Source organism: Mugil cephalus, chromosome 4 (genome assembly GCF_022458985.1).
Source record: "Mugil cephalus isolate CIBA_MC_2020 chromosome 4, CIBA_Mcephalus_1.1, whole genome shotgun sequence".
Taxonomy (NCBI): Eukaryota; Metazoa; Chordata; class Actinopteri; order Mugiliformes; family Mugilidae; genus Mugil; species Mugil cephalus.
Window position 1 is genome coordinate 24615494 of NC_061773.1, and position 22911 is coordinate 24638404.

Here is a 22911-nt window from a genome sequence, read left to right on the forward strand (position 1 = left end):
ATCATATTATACTCCATATTGTCCTCATATGTGGACACTGGGATTATTTCATATTATGTATATATATTATAATAAAGTCACTAATGTGTGATAAAATATAAAACTGTTTATTTTAATACCTGAACATGGCTGAGCAAAAATAGAAATGTGAACAATGAAGTCCTCAAATGAGTTCTTGCTCATTAACGACATCGTAGCTTGTTGCTATTGACAAAACTGTAAAATTTGACAGGGTTTTGTTCCTCGTCCACCTTGTTGCTCACTATCATGTTTTTACTGACTGGTGTATTGACCCTTTGCTACCACTAGATGGCAGACTAAAGCATCCACTAATGAGGACAACAGGTTTAAATGAAGCAGAATAAGTTGCAATAAAACTAAAACTTAATGTCCCCATATGAGGACGCAGGGTCTCAGGAGGTCAAAGATGAGATGAGGAGCCTCGTTAGCGGTTAGCAATAGCCACAAGTGAGTTACGGCTGCGAGGACGTCAAGTATGGTGCACACCCCAACATCATCAACTTGCGTTTATCACATTTAACACAAGATTATTAATAATAATAATAATAATAATAATAATACATTGTTTTTACGTTGCACTTTTCCATTTTAGATGCTCAAAGCCCTTACAATTGAATGCATTATTCATTCACTCACACAGTCACACCCTGGTGGTGGTAAACTACCTCGGTAGTCACAGCTGCCCTGGGGCAGACTGATGGAAACATGGCTGCCAACTCGCGCCTACGGCCTCTACGACCAAAGCTTTCCATTATTGGACGACCGCTCTACCTCCTCAGCTACTGCTAGACGGCAAATTCTTATCGTGGGGATTGTTTTTTTGCAGTATATCGTGTCCATTCCCACTATGAACACAAACATTCCTTCTGCATCACATTTCGTATTTTCAGACCAATGTGTCTGAAAATTTGTTTGTATGACTGTTCGCTTCCGTCCCAGTCAGGGTAAAGCCCCGGTGCTTTGCGCCACACAATACGAGGACTCTCACGCACCGAAAGCATCAACGCGAAATAAAGCAGTCTGGCACATCGGCAACAGGGACGCCGGTGCGTGACTCAGTATCAAAGAATAACTTCCAACGCTGGCTGTGATGACACGCCGCTATGTTAATGTGTTTGTTTTTCCCCCAGGACGATGTGTCGGAGTGCAGAAAGTTGCAGTGCAGAGCGAACTCCAGCTAAGGATCAGTCACCAACACGCTGCCTGCTCGAGGCCTCGCAGGGACACGAGCTTTGTTGCTGATCTAATTTGAGCGAGAGTAGATGAATGAATTTCTGCATTTAAAAGGGGCAGTGTATGAACACAAGACAGAGAACAGAGAGCAGAATAAAGGAGAGTTTGAGCGCAGAATTAGACACAGAGACGTTCCATTTAACATCACTGGAGCAGCTGTCTGTAAGATCTCCTGCTTTCAGACTAAACTGTTGCAGTGCGGATGAGCTTTTTCCACGTGTAAATAATTCTCTTGCCCAGCGCCAGAAGTTTCTCATCTTCAAGTCTGCCCTCAGGACCATTCGCGCGGTAATAAAACACGGAGGTAATTGTGCTGGATGACAGTAGATAATGAGAAGAAATAAAACCATTTTTTTACGACTCGTAATAAATAAGAGAAATTATTTGCAGGTGGCAGTTTGGTAAGATTCTCGCTGTGAAATTACACTTTCCTCCTCTTAACTTTATCAGTTTCTGAGGAATGTTCTGCGGAAGACGTTACATGAGGAGTTGATCTAGAAACGCTCTTCATGTCGGGCCATGTGCCCGAGGGCGATGATGAATTTGCTGTAAAACGGTGATAGTACACTCTAAAAGTCAGGAGGTCAGGACGGGCGAGAGTTCTCTTTCGGCTTCATTTACCACACAAACAGTTCCGTCCTCCAAACAAGGAGAGGCTGTTTCGAACGTTTTTATTTATTTATTTATTTATTTTTTTTTACACTAAATGCTGAGGAGGTTACCTCAACAGGAGGTAACTCATGAGTTCTGCGCTGATGCAAGACATTGAAACAGACTTTTACAAACCTTTAGCCAAACTACCCCTCATTTGATTTATTCTCTTCCTCGCGCTTTTGTCTCGCTCCCCTATCTGTACGTATGAGCCAGACATTCCCAGCGCTTCTTATTCCTTTAGACTTAACGCATACCGGACGTTAATATAATATCATCCCCACAGAGATAACTCAGTTCGAAGCTGAATGTGCGTCTGTGCGTGAGAAGTCCTGAGTGCAACTGTTCACGTGCAGGTGCGTCTGGATTTTCATCAGTTGGGGGAGATGAGTTATTAGCCCCCCTCCCACCCCTTCGCCTGCCTGATATTAATTGCATCAGGGCTGTGATGTATGGGCAGATTACTAGGTGCAAAATGCATTATTTCCTTATGGAAACAGGCCCAGGAGAGATCCATCAGACTGCAGTGTGGCCATTTTGCCGATCACTACATCATACTGTAGGTGTGTTTGGCCGACCTGCCACAGTCTCAGACGTACTATGTGCTAATACTGTTACACAACTGCATCCCGACCAAGCCAGTGTCGAGGTCCACCTCGCAAGGACTCACTCTGACTTTCACCCAAACGTGTCCTGGTCTCAACTCACGCCAACGCAGCGAGTGGTTCAGAGGCCGACAGAGCGAGAGGCCAGCGTTTACTTTGATGTATATTTTATACTTGAACGCTAATAGGCGGGGGTGTCCTGATCTGATATCGATATCCGATATGTCCGATATCAGCAAAAAACAGTGTGTATCGGGTTATATTGGCCTGCATCGAAAATATCCGATATAAGCAGTTCATTCCAGACCACTCCAGCACTTCTATCCAGCAGCATCCGGATCCAGCATGTGATCACAACAACAGCGTTGACTGTATATTCTATGGACAAACCAATGGCGACACGACCTATTGGATTCTGAACCTCGAAAATGAAGCCCAAAGTGAGCAGAGCCCACAGGCGCCATGTTGGGTGAGCTTTACTCCGCCCACACTCAAATTAGATTTGTAGAATTGTAAACCTTAATATAAAAATAAGAGGAAGAAGTTGCAAAAAAGTGTGCGTCAGTGTTGTACCAGGCTGTAAACATGTGTAATGATGCTTTTTAACATGGGCTTCTATGGGGATTTGCTCCCTTTTGGAGCCTCTATTGGCCACTACATGAACTGCAGTTTTTTTGCACAAAGTCTGAAAAATATTTTTCAGGGTCTTCTAATTTCTTTTTTATTTATTTTATAGAATATTTTTATGCTTAAGGTTAAAATTTATGTAACCCATAGGTTAATAATAAATGGGTCTGTTTGAGCACTTGATCAAGCTTTTTCTAACATTCCAAACTGCAGAATAAGTAATAAAAGTATGTATGATTCGTGCTGATATCGGTATCGGTCAATAATCAAGGCTGCAATATAACATATTACAGGCAGTTTAGATTTCTACATTACATTGACGCAGAAGCTACGGTGACAGCTTAGACCTTAACAGAAATGTAAATATGAGCCACGGCAACGCAACGAGTCAAGAGCTGTGACTGGTCCGCTTGGTTGTTTGCGTATTTTCACTTGAGTATTTTCACATTTATCAAGTTGATTGTTTTGGATCAATACAGATCAAACACATCGGGGATAAGGATAACTGAGGAGGTACGGAGATACAAACATTTGCATGACGTGTTTGTTGAAAGTGAAGCAGGAAATAGAAACTAAAATTATCCCGCGTGGCACCGACCAGTGTTTGGGTGGCGTTGTTATGGAGGAAGCCAGACAGATGGTTTGGTTGTGGCGTCTCGGTCCCGCGGGACAATAAAAGCACCTTGGCTTGAACGAGTCTGCTGTGATGACCGACCTTTGTGTTCCTGGCAGTTTGGGCTGAATATCCAGTTTACAGCTTACTCTTCCATTTTTCTCACACAAGCAGCAGTAAGCACTCGGCTCGTGAGTATCTCCAGTACACATTTAGGAATTATGTATGATGGGCTTTTATGTTTCCATCACCAGACGAAGCTACGTCAGTTAAACTAACTGGTGGCAGCTACAACTACAATCACTGTCCACTACAGAGCAGCTAAGGTTGTCACAGCAAAAAACTTTAGATTCCTGGAGGGAGAGCAGGTGAGTTTTGATTTTAATTTAAAGAGACATGTTATTTTTTTCCTTATACACACACTCAAGCACAAAGCCACATAATTTAAGTATTGCACTTATTTACTTATATATATATATGTGGAATGAAAATTTAAATGTCTTGGTGCATGGCAGTTCATCAATATACAGACAGCCGTCAAAAAACAGTAAACAACATAAATTATATATAACAAATTGTTACAGATTTATTTTTCCTCAACAGTGTCAATAATGGCGGCGCTATAGAACAATATTTAAGAAAAATAATACAAAAAATGCAAATGGAGGCTACTGGAGTGATACGTATTGGAAGTTGATAAAAATCCATGGAGGTTGTGACGGTTGTGCTAGGTTTCCACCAAATACGTGTAAATATCAGGCCACAGAATACCCGTTATTTTCCCATTCAGTAGCTTCACACGGACCTGGAAGCCAGTTACCATTCGTTAAAGTGAGTTTTTTAAAGTAAGCTTCACGATCTCGCGCGAATAATGTGCTAGCGGAGCTCGACAAACCACCACTAGCCGCTATCCTTCCGATGCCATGATAAAAAGTAAATGTGCCTATGGGGGGGGGGTTGATATTTGCTTATAGCCAAAGTAAAGATATTTTACTTATTAGCTTTAAGAAATATGAATGAAGAATCTTAGCATTTATGAAGCGTAACAGAAAAAAAAAAAGTCAAAATACTTGGGTTTAATTTTTTATTCTACTAATTTATTTGGTGGTCACAGCCATGGCCCCCTCTTAGTTCAAGTCAAGTCAACTTTACTGTCAATGACATGTGCAACACAATACAGGACTGAAATTACCATCCTACGATGCAGCAGCTAAACAAAAAGTGTAAACAAGAAATGTGCCCCGTTGTGAATCACTCTGGCAGAACACAAGGAAATATTTATGTGTTTTATCTAAAAACCATCTTTTAGTTGGGAGGACTGGGCTTCACGCTCTCAGCTTGTTGCTGTAGGAGCTGCAGTGACTCAGAGGGAAGACTCTTCACAAAGTGAGCCGGGCGCAAACTTTGAGTTTGACCTTATTAGCCGGATGGCTCTTTGTTGCTGCAGCAATTGGAACAGGTTGGCAGGTTTGCCAGCACTTATCAGAGCATATTAGACCTTCGCTGGGCTTCTATTAAACTTAATGAACATTTAAATCCTTTAATGGATTGAAGGGAATTGCGAGCAGCAAATTATCAGCTAGACGCTCTCGGGCCGGTGTTGATAAAGACACCCGCCGCTGGAACTTGAAGAGACATGTTTGAGACAGCAGCCTCCTCCACTCTCCCTTTCGTCCTCTCTCTTTGGTCTCTCTCCGTGACCGTCTCCCGATCTCCTCGTTTTACTCCCTTCCCGTCGCCCTCTTTGCCAGCGCATCCCTCCATCACGCAGCCCCTCTATTGTCTCCTGTGTTCCTCTGTCGATCTATAACGGAGGAGAGGAGGCTGCTGCTGCAGAGCCAGATCTCCATCATTCATCAGTCCCCATGAAGGGGAACATCATAGAAATCTCTCTCCGGGAGGGATGTGCTAACACGACCACAACACCAGCCCATTACAGAGCTGTCAAGCGGCGACTACAGCCGCCTCTCGCTCCTCCGCTTCGCCCGCGAACCACCCCAGCGAGGGATCTTCCAGGCCACACGCTAGCCCGAGCAGAGAAACGCGAATTACCCCGACGGCGTGTGCATGCGATCACAAAACCCGGGGGCCGCTGAGCTCTGGCTGTTCCGGCCTCGGCTGCGGGTTAATGGGAGGACGAGGATCGAGCGAGGCCCCTGCTTTGTGAGGCCTGGCCCGCTTCAACTCCGGAGAACTGGCAGGCCGGCCCGTCCTATTGATCTGCTAGCTCCCATATTTCTGCCGACAGCCCGGCTAACAAGGCTGATGTCTCAATAAAGACCGGTGCCTGGGGGAGAAGAGGTTGGGGGGAGGCAGGTGGGCCGGCCAACAGCATCCCCTGTTAAGACGAGCCAGCAGACAGTGGGAGGGAAAAGTTCATGCCCTCGCAGTTTTTTTTTTTTTTTTAATGCACTCTCGTGATGCTGCAGACACAGGTTCTTCCGCCCCAGGACGGCGCTAGAAACCCAAGATGGATCCAGAGCCATGGAAAAATGCAATTTTAATAGTTATTGACCTGAATGGTGGGGATCGCTTTTAAAGTGAAATATGAATTACCTCGTAAACTAACCATCACTTGCAGCCAAAGCACATTTAATAAGAAAATTCTTTCATTAAATGGTTCTTTCCTTATTTTGAGGTAAAACTGTGACTAAATACGCAGCCTGTGCGTGTCTCACACCAATTCTCCCGTCCCTTATTGACTGGGAACCGACAGCCGTAAGTGATTGAGCAAAAACAAACAAAAGAAGAAGTGAAACACGGAGACAGGTTGATTGATGAGGACGCTCATCTATTTTTTGACGCGTGAGACATCAGGATGTGGTCCGGGCGCTCTGCGCGGCGAGGAGGTGGAGGGAGGCGTCGATAAAAGGCGTTTAAATATGAAACGACGCGGAGGAAAACATCTTTCCCCATCAGTGAGCTTGCTGAAGTGTCCTTGAGCAACAGGAACGAAGCGGCTTCGGTGCTTAGCATAATAGCCCCCTTTTTTTTTTTTTTTTTTTTTGCCCCGTGTAATCTGCTGCAGAGAGGCTTCCTCTCCAAGCGATTAATTATGAAAAGTCCTCATGCCTTCTATTTTCATGCGATGTTGCTAAACATGCAGCAGGTTCTCTATTGACTGAGGCGAGATCAATACAAACAGCAGCATCTGAACCGACTCTAGTAGTCATCATAATCAAAGCCGCTTTTTTTTTTCCCACTCGCACAAAAAAAGAAAAAGAAAAACTACTTTTACTGCACAAAGAGGAAAAAGCCTGCAACTCCCTGCAGTTCGTCCGCTTTCAACTTCTTTGTCTTCCCTTCTGTGGCTTCTAAATTACATGTTCAAATCTTTAAAATGAGGCAAAAATAATCTTTTCTGCTGCTCATTGTTCTCCGTCTCCGAGCCTCTTTCCCCTGACGGTCCTCCTGCAGCAGAGGTATGTGGTAATAATCTTCCACCTACAGTTTGCTCATTAGCAGTGAGTCCTGCTCTCTGCACGAGCCTTTTCATGTTCCTCAGCGCTGACAACAACCTGAAGGTACGATCTCTATCCTCGCTGGGAACGGGACAGTGTGAAGCGGCGTGCAGGAGTTGAACCGGGGGGACTCTCAGACTGGAGGTGCTGCCCAGGGAAACCGCCACCGTCCACGCAGGCGAACGCACCAAACTTTTCTACGAAAACGTGGGAGCTACCGCAGGACCGGTCGACCGCTTGATGCCTCCTGCGTGAGTGTGTGTTTGACATTTCTGAAGGAAGATCGAAATACCGCTGATATCTAATGCGACCGCTTTCACGCCTCAGTGTAAGACTTCCTCTCAGAATTGATTCCAGGGAAACACGATTTCTGCTTCTTCTGCTTCTTAGTCTGAAGGACGTTCACTGCTGCTGCTGCTGCTGCTGCTGGTGGTGATGATGCGTTCATGTCTGTTTGTATCAGAGGAGAACAAAACCGCCTATGTACAACCAAGTGTTCAAATGCAACACATATACACAAACAAACTGTAACGAACAATGGCCAATCACACAACAGGCCGCTTCTCATTTGTCTTGATCGACAGGCAAAGCGCCCGTGGTGAACAGCAACGTGGTGAAGAGTCCAGAGCGACGCAGTGAAAACGTAAAAACTGGTCATTTTCAGTGTTTCTTCACGAGCGGCAACGATTTAAAAGAAATTATTGGAATTCTGCAGTTTATCGATACAATTTGACTATTTTGACAGAAGATTTTTTACGCGTTCCTACCAGTAACACTAAGATAAGCTGGTACTCCCATATTAGCTCCCACATTAACCTGTATCATCATAAATAATAATTAAAACTGTCTCTATACATACATATACAGAATATATGTACTATATATATGTTGTATATATGAATATGTATTAGTTTGTTTTTAGCTGCAGATAGTAATAGAAAAAGAGATCAACAGCGATGACTTTGAAATAAAAAATATCAGGAAAATGTAAAAACAGACATGTGTTTCTTTTTTTCATTTTTTTTAACTTCTATAAAAAAACAAGTTTGCTTGTAAATAATCTTAAGGCCACATTAAAGAAGTAAATTCCGGCCAGAAATACGTTGGTACGCTCAGCTGTACGTCCCTGCTGGTCGGCTACTGATTGCAGCTCCTCTCATTTTTTTTTTTTTTTTTTTTTCCAATCCTTGATAGAAAAATAAAAAAATAAAAGTAGCAATCTGAGCCTATAGTAATTGCTGCGTCTCTTGGGCTCTGGATGGATCCAGCGCGGGGTTCGATATTTCCACGTCTCTTATTGAAGAAACACGCCGGCGTGTTATGAGAAGTCAAAATATCATTTGCTTTCCTCTTGTTTCTTTGGTCCTCGAGCTCTAACCCCGTCTTACCACACACACAAACACAGAGATATCACACGCGTACACGTAGTACATATATAATAATAAATAAATGATAGGGTCTGAAGAACACTTGAGACATGATGAACTGATCTGAAACACAGCCTCACTGTGTGAGTGAGGAGTGCACAGCCACACATATATACATATATATATACACATACATAACGTGCTTCTGGCAGTTTGCATTGCACACAAGTAAAACTGCAAACCCTGAACAAAACCAAAATGGCTGCTCGCGTACGTGCAATATAGCAGCAGAATCCAGTCCGTCCTGTGCGCCCACTCTTGAGCTTTGCGTGTAGTCGAGTGGAGCTCTGCATGACCGCGTTAGCACCGCGTTACCGGTTCTTCCACCAATTTAATTCCCAGCCCTTCATTCCAAAGGTTATCTCTTCCATAATATTTGTAATTGCCCTCCAGTCGGGCCGAAGCGAAGAAATTAAATGTTAGGCGCCATCTTTTTTAGATTTTTTTTTTTTTAATGCACTGACAAAACTGGGGGGGAAAAAATGTTATCTTTTACAACTATTCCCGTGGATGTTATTAAAATTTTGCCTTTAATTATTTCCAAAACTGAATCTTCTGTCAGATCTTGGAAAATGTATTTATTTTTCACGTTTTTTTTGTTTTTTTTATTAAATGCAGGAAGAAAAACGCTCTAAAATCAATTTATACGCTGTGGTTTAAATCTCTGTATTTCAAGTGTGTGACATCATCTCAGTATCTGAGAACATTAAACTATTCAGTTCAGAGTTTTCACTCATTTTTTCTTAATTTTAAGAAACCGTCATGGGTTAAATGCTGACGTTTTAGTTCAGTTCCCGTCAATCTATTCACTGTCAGCTATCTATATGTTTATCTAACAAACTTACTTTGAAGTTATTTAATTACTCCACTCATGCTCACAATCCATTGGCTCTTAATATCCCAAATGTTAGGACTGAGGTGGAATAATCTTTTGTCAGAAGTCCATCTGGACGCCTTGATTCCTCTTAATCAGTTCACTCTGAGTGTATATGGACTTTTTAAATGGCTTCTGATCTACGGTTTGCCTCGCTTTATGTTCATGTTGTGCCGACGAATTGTTTGAAACCAGGACGTCATTGGAAAAGAGAGCTTGCTCTCAATTGGCCCACCCTGAATAAATAAAGGTAAAAGAAAAAATATAGACAATATCCCTTTCCTTTTTTCTCGTAAAATCACTAACGTCACTGTATTTTCATATTTCATAGAGAATACTTAAGAATTAATCAAGCTGTTAATCTCTTCTATACATTGGTGAAACACTTTTAAATCTGCACCTTAGCAAAGGGCAGAAAAAAACATACTCGGAAAAAAAAGCATACGTTGCTTTACGATTTCTTTTTCAACAACAAGTTCAGAGAATGGAGGCAGACGGGGTTCAGAGAGTCAATTTTAGATTGGGGCTTCACGAAATGCACGCGTTTCAGCGGAATCGGCAAAGAGCAGCCGTCGTAGCAGGAAAGGTCAAATGACTCTGAAGAGAAATGACGCGAGAAACAGAGAGATGGGAACCTTTGACATGGGGCCCAATGACATTCAAGAAGAAAGAAAAGAGAAGGAACGAAACACGCAAGATTTCAGCGTTGGGTTTGACTGGACGGCCCCTCGGTTTCCTGGTTCGTCTGACCTGAACTACACAAGCTCTACAGAGGATGAGTCCTCACCTCTCCGCACCTGAGATGATCCCACCTGAACCAAACGACTGATCTCGTTCACTATTTCTTCTTCTGCTGCAGGTTTTTTTTTTTTTTTTTTTTGCCACCCTGCAGCAGTTTAAGCTGAATATCGCTGTCAGGGGTGAAAGGAGAGGCCCCAACACTTGCTGTCCAGATTTATTTTTATAGGACCCTGACTCTCAATAACACACACACACACACACACACACACACACACTCACTCACAAAGAAAGGCGCCGGGGGGGTTTTGTTGTCTCTGCGTGACATCAGTTGAACAAGTGACAACAACAGTTTTCCGTCTCACAGTGGAAACATTAAAGGACAGGAGAATGGAAATAACACAACCACAGGCTGGGCTTCGGGGAGGACCAAAGTTTGCACATCTGGGAACACACACACACGCACACACACACACACACACACACACATGCTGGTTGTCTAAGAAGCTCAAAGGGAAAGACTGAAGATGCTCACCTCAGATAACGCACAGAGGATCTGCATAGACACACTTTCACGTCACCGGCTAAGCCCACACGGGCAGACACATGCGCTGTGTTACTGCAGCCGACACGCAACCCGGGCAAAATATGAGCAATGTCAAGTTCACGCGCGCACACACACACACACACACACACACACACACACACACACACACACACACAAACAGACATCAGTGAGATTTCCTCAAAGTTTGATGCCGTGCCCCTGGGTTGAGACGCACAAAGGCGCCGTCTCTTTTTTTAAAAAGAAAAGTGTGTGTTTACACTTGTTTAGGAGTGTGTCGCCTTGGCTGCTTGTCGGCGTGAGCTCCACATGTATGAAGTTAATCCCTGCTGTCAGAGAATATGCATTATTGAAGTGCGACTCTTCGAACGAGAGCGCACACACACACACACACACACACACACACACACAGACGCGCACGGACGCACACTCTTACCTTCGTTGCTGCTAGTTCCCGCGGTGCCCACAGCCTGTAGTGATATAGTCCATAGCAGCATCGCAGCCAGCCCCGGATCTGAAGCCATGGTGTTCTCCCTCACACCCCGCCAGACTCCCTCTGCCTCTCTCTCCCTCTCTCCTCTCTTACTCCCTCGCCCTCACTCTCCCTCTCTGCCACTCGCTGCCTCTCCCTCTCTCCTCTCTCCGAGTGTGTGTGTGTGTGTGTGTGAGAGAGAGAGAGTGTGAGGGCTGCGAGCTCATTGGGTTGGAGTAAGAGGCGAGCTCTGTGGCTTGCTTCAGTCTGCCGGCTCCCTCACAAACACACATACACACACACACATATATATATACATATACACACACACACTTTCGGCAGGCAGCCTGAGGATGGGAGGGGCCTGCACGTCTGTCAAAGTCGAGGCAGCCAATCAGAGCGCAGGATTGGGCTAAACACTCCGTTCAGTCACCACACCCTCCCACCCTACCTACCTACCTACCTGGCCAACTCTCACTAGTGATGTTATCGATACCACCGATTTCCTTTCTGATCCGATACCGAGTAAAATTCAGGCTGGTATCGGCGATACCGATCCTCGTATTCTGTGTTGTGGTTTTAATCTGAGGTGTTTCACAAGGTTTGTTGTGTTGCCACAACTCAGTAGTTTAGTTACCTACCTACCCTACATTACCTTGAATGACTGAAGTATTGAAAGTATCGATATTTTGATTTGAGAAACGATTTTAGAGCACAAAGACCTGGTATCGGAAGTATCGATATTCCAGTATCAATCTGCACATCTCGAGTGAACATGAGCTGAATCAGCGTTAAATCGAACATTTTTACAATATTGCTTGAATATGATCAAAATGTTGGTGTGACTTTAGGTTAAAAAGGCTAAAAAGAAAGTCAAAGTATCGATATTTTGATTTGAGAATCGAATTCAGAGCATAAAGACCTGATATCGGAAGTATCGATATTTTAATTTGAGAATCGATTTTAAAGCATAACGTCCTGGTATCGGAAGTATCGATATCGATCGCCACATCAAGAGTGAACATGAACTGAAACAGCGTTAAATGCAACATTTTTATAATATTGCTTCAATTTATGCTTGAATAGGATCAAAATATTAGTGTGACTTAAGGTTAGAAAGGCTAAAAAGAAAATCAAAGTATCGATCTTTTAATGTGAGAATCGAATTTAGAACATAAAGACCTGGTATCGGAAGTATCAATATTTTAATTTGAGAATCGATTTTAAAGCATAATGTCCTGGTATCGGAAGTATCGATACTTCAGTATCGATCTCCACATCAAGAATGAACATGAGCTGAATCGGCGTTAAATGGAATATTTTTACAATATTACTTCAATTTCTTCTTGAATAGGATCAAAATATTGGTGTGACTTAAGGTTCAAAATGCTAAAAAGAAACTCACAGTATCGAAAGTATCGATATTTTGATTTAAGAAACGAATTTAGAGCATAAAGACCTGGTATCGATATTTCAGTATCAATCCACACATCACTAACTCTCACTTTCTGTTTATCTCTCTGGGTCATGGGTTGGCACACCGTGCCCCCACCCTCCTCTCCTCACCCCCCTATCCTCCCCCTCTTTCTGTTATTTACCCTCATTTGTCATTGGCTCTCCTCATCCACACACACACACAAACACACTCACCTACCCGGTGGCAAATATCTGACTGATGGGATGAAGTGAAAGCAGCAGCACGTCTCTGCGTGACCCAAGGACAATGATCGGATATCGATCTTCCATAGCGCCTTCATGAAGCTGTGATCGACACCACGTCCAGGTGAAACGCAGTGCGACCTCACACTCTTATAGTTTCCATGTGTGCGTGCGTCACTGTTATTCAAGGCCCGTGATCACGTATTGATTCACGTGATGGTGGGAAACTGGGAAAAATGTGCCAGATCACAGCACCTGTCCTAATCAATTATCTAAGCTTTTTTGTTTCCCCCCCCCACACACACACACACACACTACACACAGACACCTTCACAGACCGCTGCGTTAAAGTAAAATCATTACACACATACACGTATTGTGGTTCATAAAGGTTCAATGTAATATTACATTTTTAAGCAGCAAAACTCAGTTTGCCCACATCTGTATTCACACGAGGTGCCAATAATGTTAAGTGATGTACAGCTAATAATATGCAGCCGAAAAAACTTGTCTCACCTCAGTGATGTGCGGATCGATACTGAAATATCGATACTTCCGATACCAGGTCTTCATGCTCTAAAATCGATTCCCAAGTCAAAATATCGATACTTTCAATACTTAAGTCATTCGAGGTAATGAAGTAACACAGTACTTTATGTTAGGTTTACCAGACACATTAGGGTGTATTTACACAAAGTATCGGTATCCTCGGTATCGGATCAGAAAGGAAACCGGCGGTATCAAACATCAAAACTTCTACTTAGCTGTGGTGGGTGTGGTCCGTTGATGAAGATCACGTGATACGATAGAAAGCTCAAGACAAGCTAATAAATAAACCCTGAGATGAACTTTTATACAGCTACACCCATTTCTCTTCAATTAAAATCTTTACTGCTGCCACTTATAGAACTTCCTCTGGTGAAACGCTCGTCTTAAAATGTTGATCGCTATCTTTATCCTGCTGCAACTACTACTATTAGCTATGATCGTAATAATTAATAATAATAATTGTTATTATTATTATACTTAGAACACTTTAATGATCCACAAGGGAAATTACTTGTTCACAGTTGCCTAGTTGCACATGAAAGAAGCACTAGCAAAAAGTAATAAAAATAAAAGTATTATCTAATCAAATAAAATAGTTTATTATAAGAAAGATGAGCTATTGCTGTTAAAAACATATCTACCAATAACAGGTCATTGTTACTAATCTCACTATTGCTACATCTACAGCTTCTTCTTCTTATCATTAATTATGATTATAATATTCACACTAATAATACACCTGCTACTAATGTTAATATTATTTTATTAGTGTTAATTAGTTAGTTCTTACTGTTACTGCACATTACGCTCTAACGCCAATCCAATGTATTTTAATTTACTTATTTACCCTGCGTGCACCACTAATACAGGCCGTATTTCCACTTTTTATTTTTTAATAAACGGAGTTTAGTTTACTTCTCGTCAGCGCCGTATGCACTGTGATGTAGCTGTGATCTAATGTGTACAGGATGCCTGTGTCACCGAGGTCTGCCACGGGGCTCTGCTGCCGTGCTGATTTTCCAAACCGAAGCTGTACAACCCCCGTGAGCCCCGGAGACACGGCAGCACGACGCTGTCACAGCTCTGCTGCCATCAACGACGACAAGGCTGAAGCATCGCTGACGCCGGGGCCCGCTTGATGTGCCTGGCACGCGCGCGACAAACGAGAAAAAACGCTGCTCGTCCCACAAAATATTTAAGCCTTCGAGGACCATCGTGAATATTGAGCGCGAACATACATGCAGCTGGCCTGCCAAAGCCGAGGAGATGGAGGTTCGTTGAGATGGCCAAAAAACGAGGCAGCGCTGCGCCTGCCAAACTCCTTCCTCCACCCCCCTTCAGGCCTGGAGACACAGGGGTTTCTGTGCGAGGTTTATAATGGTTCCTCCACAGCATGTATAGGGGAGCCTTGTGCCTACGTGCAGCGTCTCTATAAAGGCTGCAGCGACCAGGGCTCGGCAGCGCACGCGTCGCATTCAGTCGGACACAGTTCACTCTATAGCCGCCCTGTCCCTCATCTGCAGTGTGTGTTCATGTGTGAGGCTCCGTTTCTTTACCACTAGGCTGCACTGTCAGTCTGCCTGTCTAATAGGCTGCGCGCCCCGCGAGGAGGACAACAACAACACTGTCATCTTCGCCCTGACACTCCAATCTTCCAAGAGCAGAGGAGAGAGTGCTCTGTGAACCCTTAAACACCGTCGACACGCCAAAAAAAAAAACACCAAAACAAATCACTGGTTTCTGACACACAGCGTCATTACTGGAGAGTGGGAGGGTGGCTGTAGAAGAAAGGGATGCTTCGACAAAAAGAGCTTTATTACTAGAACATAATAAATAAATAAATGAAACGACCTTTAATGTGGGATTTACTTTCTGCGATGTACAATGTTGGTTTGTGTCTTTACATTCAAACTCCTTTCTTGTGCCGAACAAGAACACAAATAAAAGCGTATCCCCCGGAAAAATCACACCAGCTGCCGTCTCAGTCACCCTTTTGCATCTTTGCCAATTGATTTTCCTGCGCGGAGCCGCATCAGTGTGACATCTCAGTTTAGGGGGAGCGCTTCCTTTTTTTTTTTTTTTTTTTTTTCGGGGTTGTTTTAAAGTCTTCTCTCATTTCTGGCTACGGGCGGCGGCGGAACATTTCCACGCACGGATACGAAACGGTCGCGGGGCCGTAACAAGGACGACGGCGTGACGCCGAATGTGAATAGAAATAACACGAGGAGGAGCAATGGCGACGGCGTAGGGTCATTTCGTCCTTTAGCCTTAATCGAGGTGGCGTGAGGTGGGAGAGAAAGGCGTGATAGATGTGTTATATACACACACAACGAACCTCCACGCGCACACACACACACACACACACATCCAACCTCATTAAAATGGCTCCCCATAGTTCTCTACTCACACGTCTTTGAAACGCCGTGTTGCGGTATACACTATATGCATCCACCATAATGAGGAAATTTACTCCATCGCCGCGGCAACAAAGTGGGAGTCCCCCTGTGTGTGTATGCATGTGTTTGTGTGTTTGCATGTGTGTGCATGCGTGTGTGTGTATAAGACCTCCTCCTGACGAGAATCTTAATACATCCACCTGGGTTTACCTGGGGGGGTCTGTGGGCAGCAGTTGGCATTAAAACCTTAAGGTGTGTGTCTGTACGTGCGTAACTTTGTGTGTGTGTGTGTGTGTGTGTGTGTGAGACAGCGAGCGAGCAGATGGTGGGGGTCAGTGTGCGCCGACTTTTGTGGGGCTTGTTGGTGTGTGTTGGCTAAATATAGCGCCGTAGTGACAGAGCTGCTCAGAGCGCAGCCACCGACTCTGTCGCCGCTCCCGCTTTAATTCTCTGATCAGTTCGGCTCCGTTCATTTCACCTCAGTGTAATCGAGCCGCTTCAAAGCGAGCCAAGTCATTTCAGGTTAATTAATTTCAGCTATAAACCAAGCGGCCGCAGAATGAGGCTAAAAGCTGTAATTTTGCCCGACAACTGTTATCATTGCTAATTAACACAATAATATCAGCTTTTCTTTTTAAAAGACACGTCCCCCCCCCCCCTTTACTTCCTTCTTCTATTAACTTACTTTACAGCTGGATTTAATTGAAGCGCAAGAGAACAGTCTTTATTTATATTTATCGCATTATTTTGTTCCGCTGTGAACTTGCAATTTGCTGCTGATTTCATTAAAGGAACTATTTATTTCCGTGTATTTCTGCCACACTGCCACAGGATGGTTTTACAAAATGATCATGATGTAGATGCCACGGAAACTGGATGTGGCACTCGACTAAAACGTAACACTAACTAGGGTTGGGCTGTATATCGGTTCATACCCAGGATAAAAAAAAAAAAAAAGTATTTTTGATGATATGATATGAATTTTTAATACAAGAATATTTCGGAACGCTGCGCCGCGAGACACTATTACAGACCGGATCATTTTCAATGTAGCGCTTCTAAACACACATGGTGCGACTGTGTCACTGCAAAGCGTGGTGAAGATGGAAAGGTCCGAAAAATTAAGCTGGGACAGTCCCTGTTTTGGATGATCTGTCCCCCGGCTAAAGCTGTCTCCAAAAATATCCCCAATTATAACTTTTTATGAATGAGGAAAAAAATGTTGCGTGCAGAATACAAATATTACGGTAGCCGATTACATACATCAACATAAATGAAACTGTAATTTTCCCCGTTTCTCCATTTCATCTTGATAACATTTAACTTTATTTATTTTTTTAATCTTCTAGCTGTAAATGTCCCCGGATTTCCACATCAGCAGTCAGTGCTAACACTGTTTTACTACTAGTGTGGAAATATTCTACAATATTTACTCATCATCAGAGTAAAATAGTCCATCCTCAGTCAATCTACTGCAGTAATTTCTCTCTCAACCGGTAGAAATCCCGGTAGAAAATGTTGTGAACGTGTACATGAATCATGCATGAAAAAAATAAAATAAATACCGTGATACTGCCAGAATTTAGAAAATGACCATGATATACATTTTTCTGCTCGCTCTAACACTAACTGGACGAGGTCATCTGATTTTTTTCCTATTAAACAATTTTTTTTGTCCACACAAGTCCTAAAAGTAGACAAAGAGAACACAAACCAAACAGAAATATTACACTTTTGTATTCGCTTATTTGGGAAAATGAGACAATATTAAATGTTTGTGTGGTTCAAAAGTACCGTATTTCCTCTAATAGTGGGCGGGGCCTTTATTTACTCAGTCGCCTCAAATACCCGCCCATTATTGGAGGCGGGCTTTTATTAGTAGGAGGCCTTTAATTCTAATTCCCTTTGTTTCATAGCGGTATGTACTGGTATATTTGCTCAAAGTTTTCCTACCATTTACTCTACTATTTATTTACTTTTTTCACTTTAGCAGGTAATAGCAGGTAAACCATACACGCAACAGCAGCCTCCAGCTTTTATTAGAGACCCCGCTATTAATCGGGCTATATTAGAGGAAATACCTAGAAATAACTAGTTCATTTCAGGGCCAAATTATATTCCATCTGTTCAGAAGTGTTTCCGGTGCTAAAGTGTTTGCAGTTTGCCAAATATCACATGAACAAGCCAGAAGCCTATTGGGGACATGTTTTTGTCGACGGATGAAACCCAAGTAGAAGTGTTTGGACCCATCTGTGAAATGTGAGGGGGGTAATGTTCTTGTTTGGGCTTGTTTCGCTGCAACTCGTCGCCATTAACAGACCAATGAGCTCTGAATTATACCAGCGTACTCTAAAAGAAAATGTCAGAACATCCGTCTGTGAGCTGAATCTTAAAAGATACAGCATCATGCAGCAAGATGGACCCCAAGCACACAAGTTGTTCGACAAAAGAAAAGGAAGAACAAAACCAATGATCTGGAATGGCCAAGAGAAAATAAATTAACTGAAATGTTTTTGTCTAATTTATTGAGACTTAAGAGTGCACACATTTTTTTAAGTGTCTCTCTATTCCCATTTCTCCGTTAACTTCTGTGACGTATTTATTCTCTTCTTATTCTGCTTTACTTTCTTTTCCTTCTTTTTTTTGCTGTGCCAATTCAAAACTACCGTAAGTGGAACACTTCCCGCACAGATGTGTCACATTAAGCGTCTTCTCCCAGCTCAAAGGTAATAATTCCTCCTCTGCTTGTCGCCTTTTAGGAGAAAATTCCACCTAAATTCAGGAATGTAACCTTGTTACGGCTGCAATGACGTGTCAACAAAATCACTGACATTAATTGGGTACCTCAAAGTGTCTTGAAAAGCCAGAACCTGGTTGTCAAAAGTACGGGGATTCTTTTAACAGACGTCCAATTAGGTGTATGCTAAGTTAACGCAACACAAACGCTGCGCACAAGAATTTGAACATAGAAGATCTGACAGGTTCCTGACTTCAAGCCTTCACAGTGAGTTTTACCTTATTTGTTACTGGTCAGTGCACAGTATCTGTATTTGTATCCTCATCTGTTGTGTTTCGGACAATTGAACAAAAACTTTCTACAGTATAACAACAACTGGTAGGGGTTGAACAACTTTTTTTTAAGTGTACTATTTGGTGAAAGTCGAGTCAAGTCGACTAGTCAATGACGTCACACATGAAAACACAGTACAAAGTAATGTATCACAACAAAGAAAGCTGAACCGTATCACACAAAAGAAGCCACTGAAGCTTGAACACAAACTACTATAATAAACACGTTCTACAACTACAGCAACAATGTCACTTATAGAACACAGCAGAACTAAATAAATACTGTACGCTGCGGATATGTTCAGCCTTTATATCCCTTTAAAACCGAACGGATCCCCGGCCACCATTAACGCACGTGGTTTTTCAATTACCGTAACTCACAGTAGTTTGCGCTATTGACAAAGTTCGAAACGTGGCTGAACACTGGGACGTTGTGCTTTTGTCTGGAAGACCTTTGTGACATCTCAAGGGTATAACTAACTTTGTTTTTACTAACCAATTCATCCGAAGAACTCTCTCTTCCTCGGTCTCACCGGTCTTGCGTCGCTCCCAAACCTCCAGCCAACAGCAGCGGTGCGTCATCGTTACCGTAATGGCAGCTTGATCCGCGGGAAGATGTTTATGAAATTTACCAGGAAATTGTTGATGTGCAGTCTCCTTCTCTCTGTTATCACAAATGAAGTATTTGACTGTCTTACAAATTCTGCATGTCATTACAGTATGAGCTTAAGTGAAGTATTTCCACACACTTGATGAGCCGCCGCTAGTTTGCTGCAATTGACTAGTGGTGTGCGGATCGATACTGAAATATCGATACTTCCTATCTTTATGCTTTAAAATCGAATCTCAAATCAAAATATCGATACTTTCGATACTTCAGTCATTCGAGGTAATGTAGGTACACCGTGTAAAGTAACTAAACTACTGAAACTACTAAACTGAGTTGTGGCAACACAACAAACCTCGTGAAACACAGAATACGAGGCATTTATGATGAGGAGGACAGAAGAGGAGAGAACAGAGTCAGTTTTATAGTAGTTCTTAATAGTGAAACAATAATTTCTTTCAATGGTCTCGTTATTTTACTTAGGCCATCTTTCTGCAGCGTTTGAAAAATCATTTTCACATAATTTGTATGATTGTGTCCTTTGTAAAATAAATAAGTAAATTATTCTAATGACTTGTATTCTTTATGACGCTATGATTTGAAATAGAGTGTATTTACACAAAGTATCGGTGTCGGATCGGTATCGGATTGGTTTCACCGATACCAGCCTAAATTTTACTCAGTATCGGATCGGAAAGGAAATCGGTGGTATCGAATTGGCAACGACCCACTGAACTCTTCACCTGCGAGTGTTGTTATTGTCACGTGATTGGCGGCTAGTCGTCTTCCTGCTTAAAGCGTCATGGCGCAGCACTATAGAGTCGGCTAGTGGGTTAGTCAGTTACAACCACTAATGGCTGGTAGGCTAATGGTGATTTTTAGCGCATTTAAAAGTTTTATACAGTTTGTCCTTGCACACGTAGAGCTGTTAAATAATACAGCTGCAATTCAGATAACAATCAGCACAAGCACTGAAATTCAAATAATAAGCTACTCAATGTTGGCAGAATATACAGATTAATATAAGGATTAACTGACTACTGGGGAAATTATCTAAAAAATAATCTAGAAAGATCTAGATCAATTAAATAATTATAGTCGTCGGTAGCAGGCTAGCCCTAAACATCTTCAAGCAGCCAAGCAGAAGTAGTATTTCTATTCTGCTCCAAACCCCCTCCAGTGTTTTCTATCCGGCCCAGCCATCATTTGCTGTCTATATACCCGTGTAGTATGTGAACATCAACTTTTATTGGAGAGTTATTGGTACTTGTCTGAAACAGGGATAACGGCAGCACAGGTTATCTCTAAAAGAATTGAACAAGTCAAGTTGAGATGGAATACCTCTCCACCATGTCCCTAGACAGTAAGCACACGGTGTTTGCAATCATAAAGTCATCCAGCTGAATCAGCCAGGAATTCCACCTCATCTAATCTTCCTCTCATCTAGATGGTTTGTTTGATCAGACTCAGCACCAGTGAGACTTTACTACTACACCACAGTCCACTCCAATGTCCCGACACATTCAGCTTCTTCGAGATAATCACTTTTAACTCTCTTCTACCCTCATATGCCAACAGCAACTATCAGAAACTACATGATCTCCTGCAAAGACACTGCCCTTTTTTTTTTGCATCCCCTCATATGCTTTGCTTGTCATTTTCCATTTCTCTGTTTCCCCCTCCAACACAGAGGTCACTGACCTCTTATAAGGGTGCTGTAGCTTACACTGTGGAAGGTCAGAGGTACTAAGATGAACAGGTAGACGCAGAGAGACACGCTTTGTGAGTAAGGTTGAGTCATAACAGGCTGCAAAAAATGAGCGTCGAGCATTCTGCATATGATTGATATAAAAACACAGTGGCTATATCCAGGATATTAAATCAATCCAATGCATTTTACACACAGATTCAAAGCATAATCAAAAGTCCTTGGGCATTTAAATAATCAGTAGGTATATTTTACCACTTTACTAAAGTAATATTTCACTGAGGCTTTGTGGAACTCACACAGGACCAGTCGTGTTGTTTCAATGTCCTGATGTCTTTTTGCTTTACAGTAATAGTAAAAACAAATAAAATAAGACTGGACTGGGTGTTTGTTATCACTAATCTCTACAAAGTTTTCCCACTGTTCAGATCAAAATCCAATCCAATCAGCTTTATTTGGCACATACAGTTTATATGTACACACACAAGGAATTGGTTCCCTGTATTTAATCCACACTTGGAGCAGGGGGCGGCCATGTAAACCATCTGAGGAGCAGATTGGGATGTTTGCCTTTGCCTTGCATGCTCAAGGCGTAGACATAGAGGAAATGTGTTGACCTCACAGTCACAAAGCTCTAAGCATTAGTTAGTCAGTGAGCCCACTAACTAGTGTTTAGAGAAGCACGCAACAGTGACTGGTGATGCTTTGGACCATGGACTGTATATAAAGATGGAGCTTAAAAGTGAGGCAACCGCAAGTAGAGCTCCCCCTGGTGTCTGGTTGTGGTATAGGTAATAAGCTCCACCCCCTCCATGTTAGTGGATGGGACTTGGGCCAAAGTGAAACACTGAAATACACATTTTTTAAGGATGTTTTCTGTCACTTCAGGCAGTTAATGTTGATGCTTGTTCAGGTGTCTATTTTTGATGCTATAGAAACAGGATGTGATGATAAAAGGCGACCACCAGTTGCCATGCCAACCGCTGATTGATTGGCTCAACAGATTTTAAACTCTTTTTCAGTACTCTGCCTCTAATCTGTGATGCATCTCGTGAGCAGCCAAACTGAATCCAGCCGTAAGATGTCAGAACTGTCAGTCCGGCTTGACGTGCAGTAAAAGTACATTTACACAACGTGTAGTCAGCTCCTGCAGACAAGACTACAGATGCCTTACAGTCTTATTAGTATGTTATGCTCTGAATAATAATTCAGTCTCATTTACCCACATATGTTACTGATTGCCTCTTCTTTAATGCATTCTTGTGAGCAGATGGGTCCCGCCATATGAGCTGGGTTATGCTCAAGGTTTCTTCCTGTTAAATGGATTTTTTTTCTCCTCACCATTGTCACCTTAGTGCTTGCTCTGGGGGTTTCAGGGTCTGGGTTATGTAAAGCATCTTGAGACTATTTCAAATGTCACTGATGATATATAAATAAAGCCAGTTGAGACTTTGCTGGCTTACCCACATCAGCTGTTCTTCTGCTTAAATGATTTGTACATCCGTACAAAGACAAACAAACCCGTACTCCTTTAAAAAGGAATGCCGATCCAGCACAACGTTATGTGTCATGGATATGTGGTGGGGGTGTCTGGTCTGGTCTAGGTGGGTAGCACATGTCTAACACGCACACGAAT

General features: G+C 42.6%; 1 protein-coding gene across 3 annotated transcripts in view; it reads right to left on the reverse strand.

Moving 5' to 3' along the window:
* epha8 (eph receptor A8) overlaps positions 1–19674 on the reverse strand; it is a 130622-nt gene extending 110948 nt beyond the window's left edge. For 2 of the 3 annotated variants that reach the window (XM_047583638.1, XM_047583637.1), the window contains exon 1: positions 11252–11463. In XM_047583638.1, the coding sequence (XP_047439594.1) occupies positions 11252–11339 (88 nt within the window). In that variant the 5' untranslated portion in view covers positions 11340–11463. Of the gene's footprint in view, positions 1–11251; positions 11464–19456 lie in introns of those variants that run through there. The other variant, XM_047583639.1, reaches the window with a different exon arrangement.
* Between the last annotated feature and the right edge of the window lie 3237 nt (positions 19675–22911).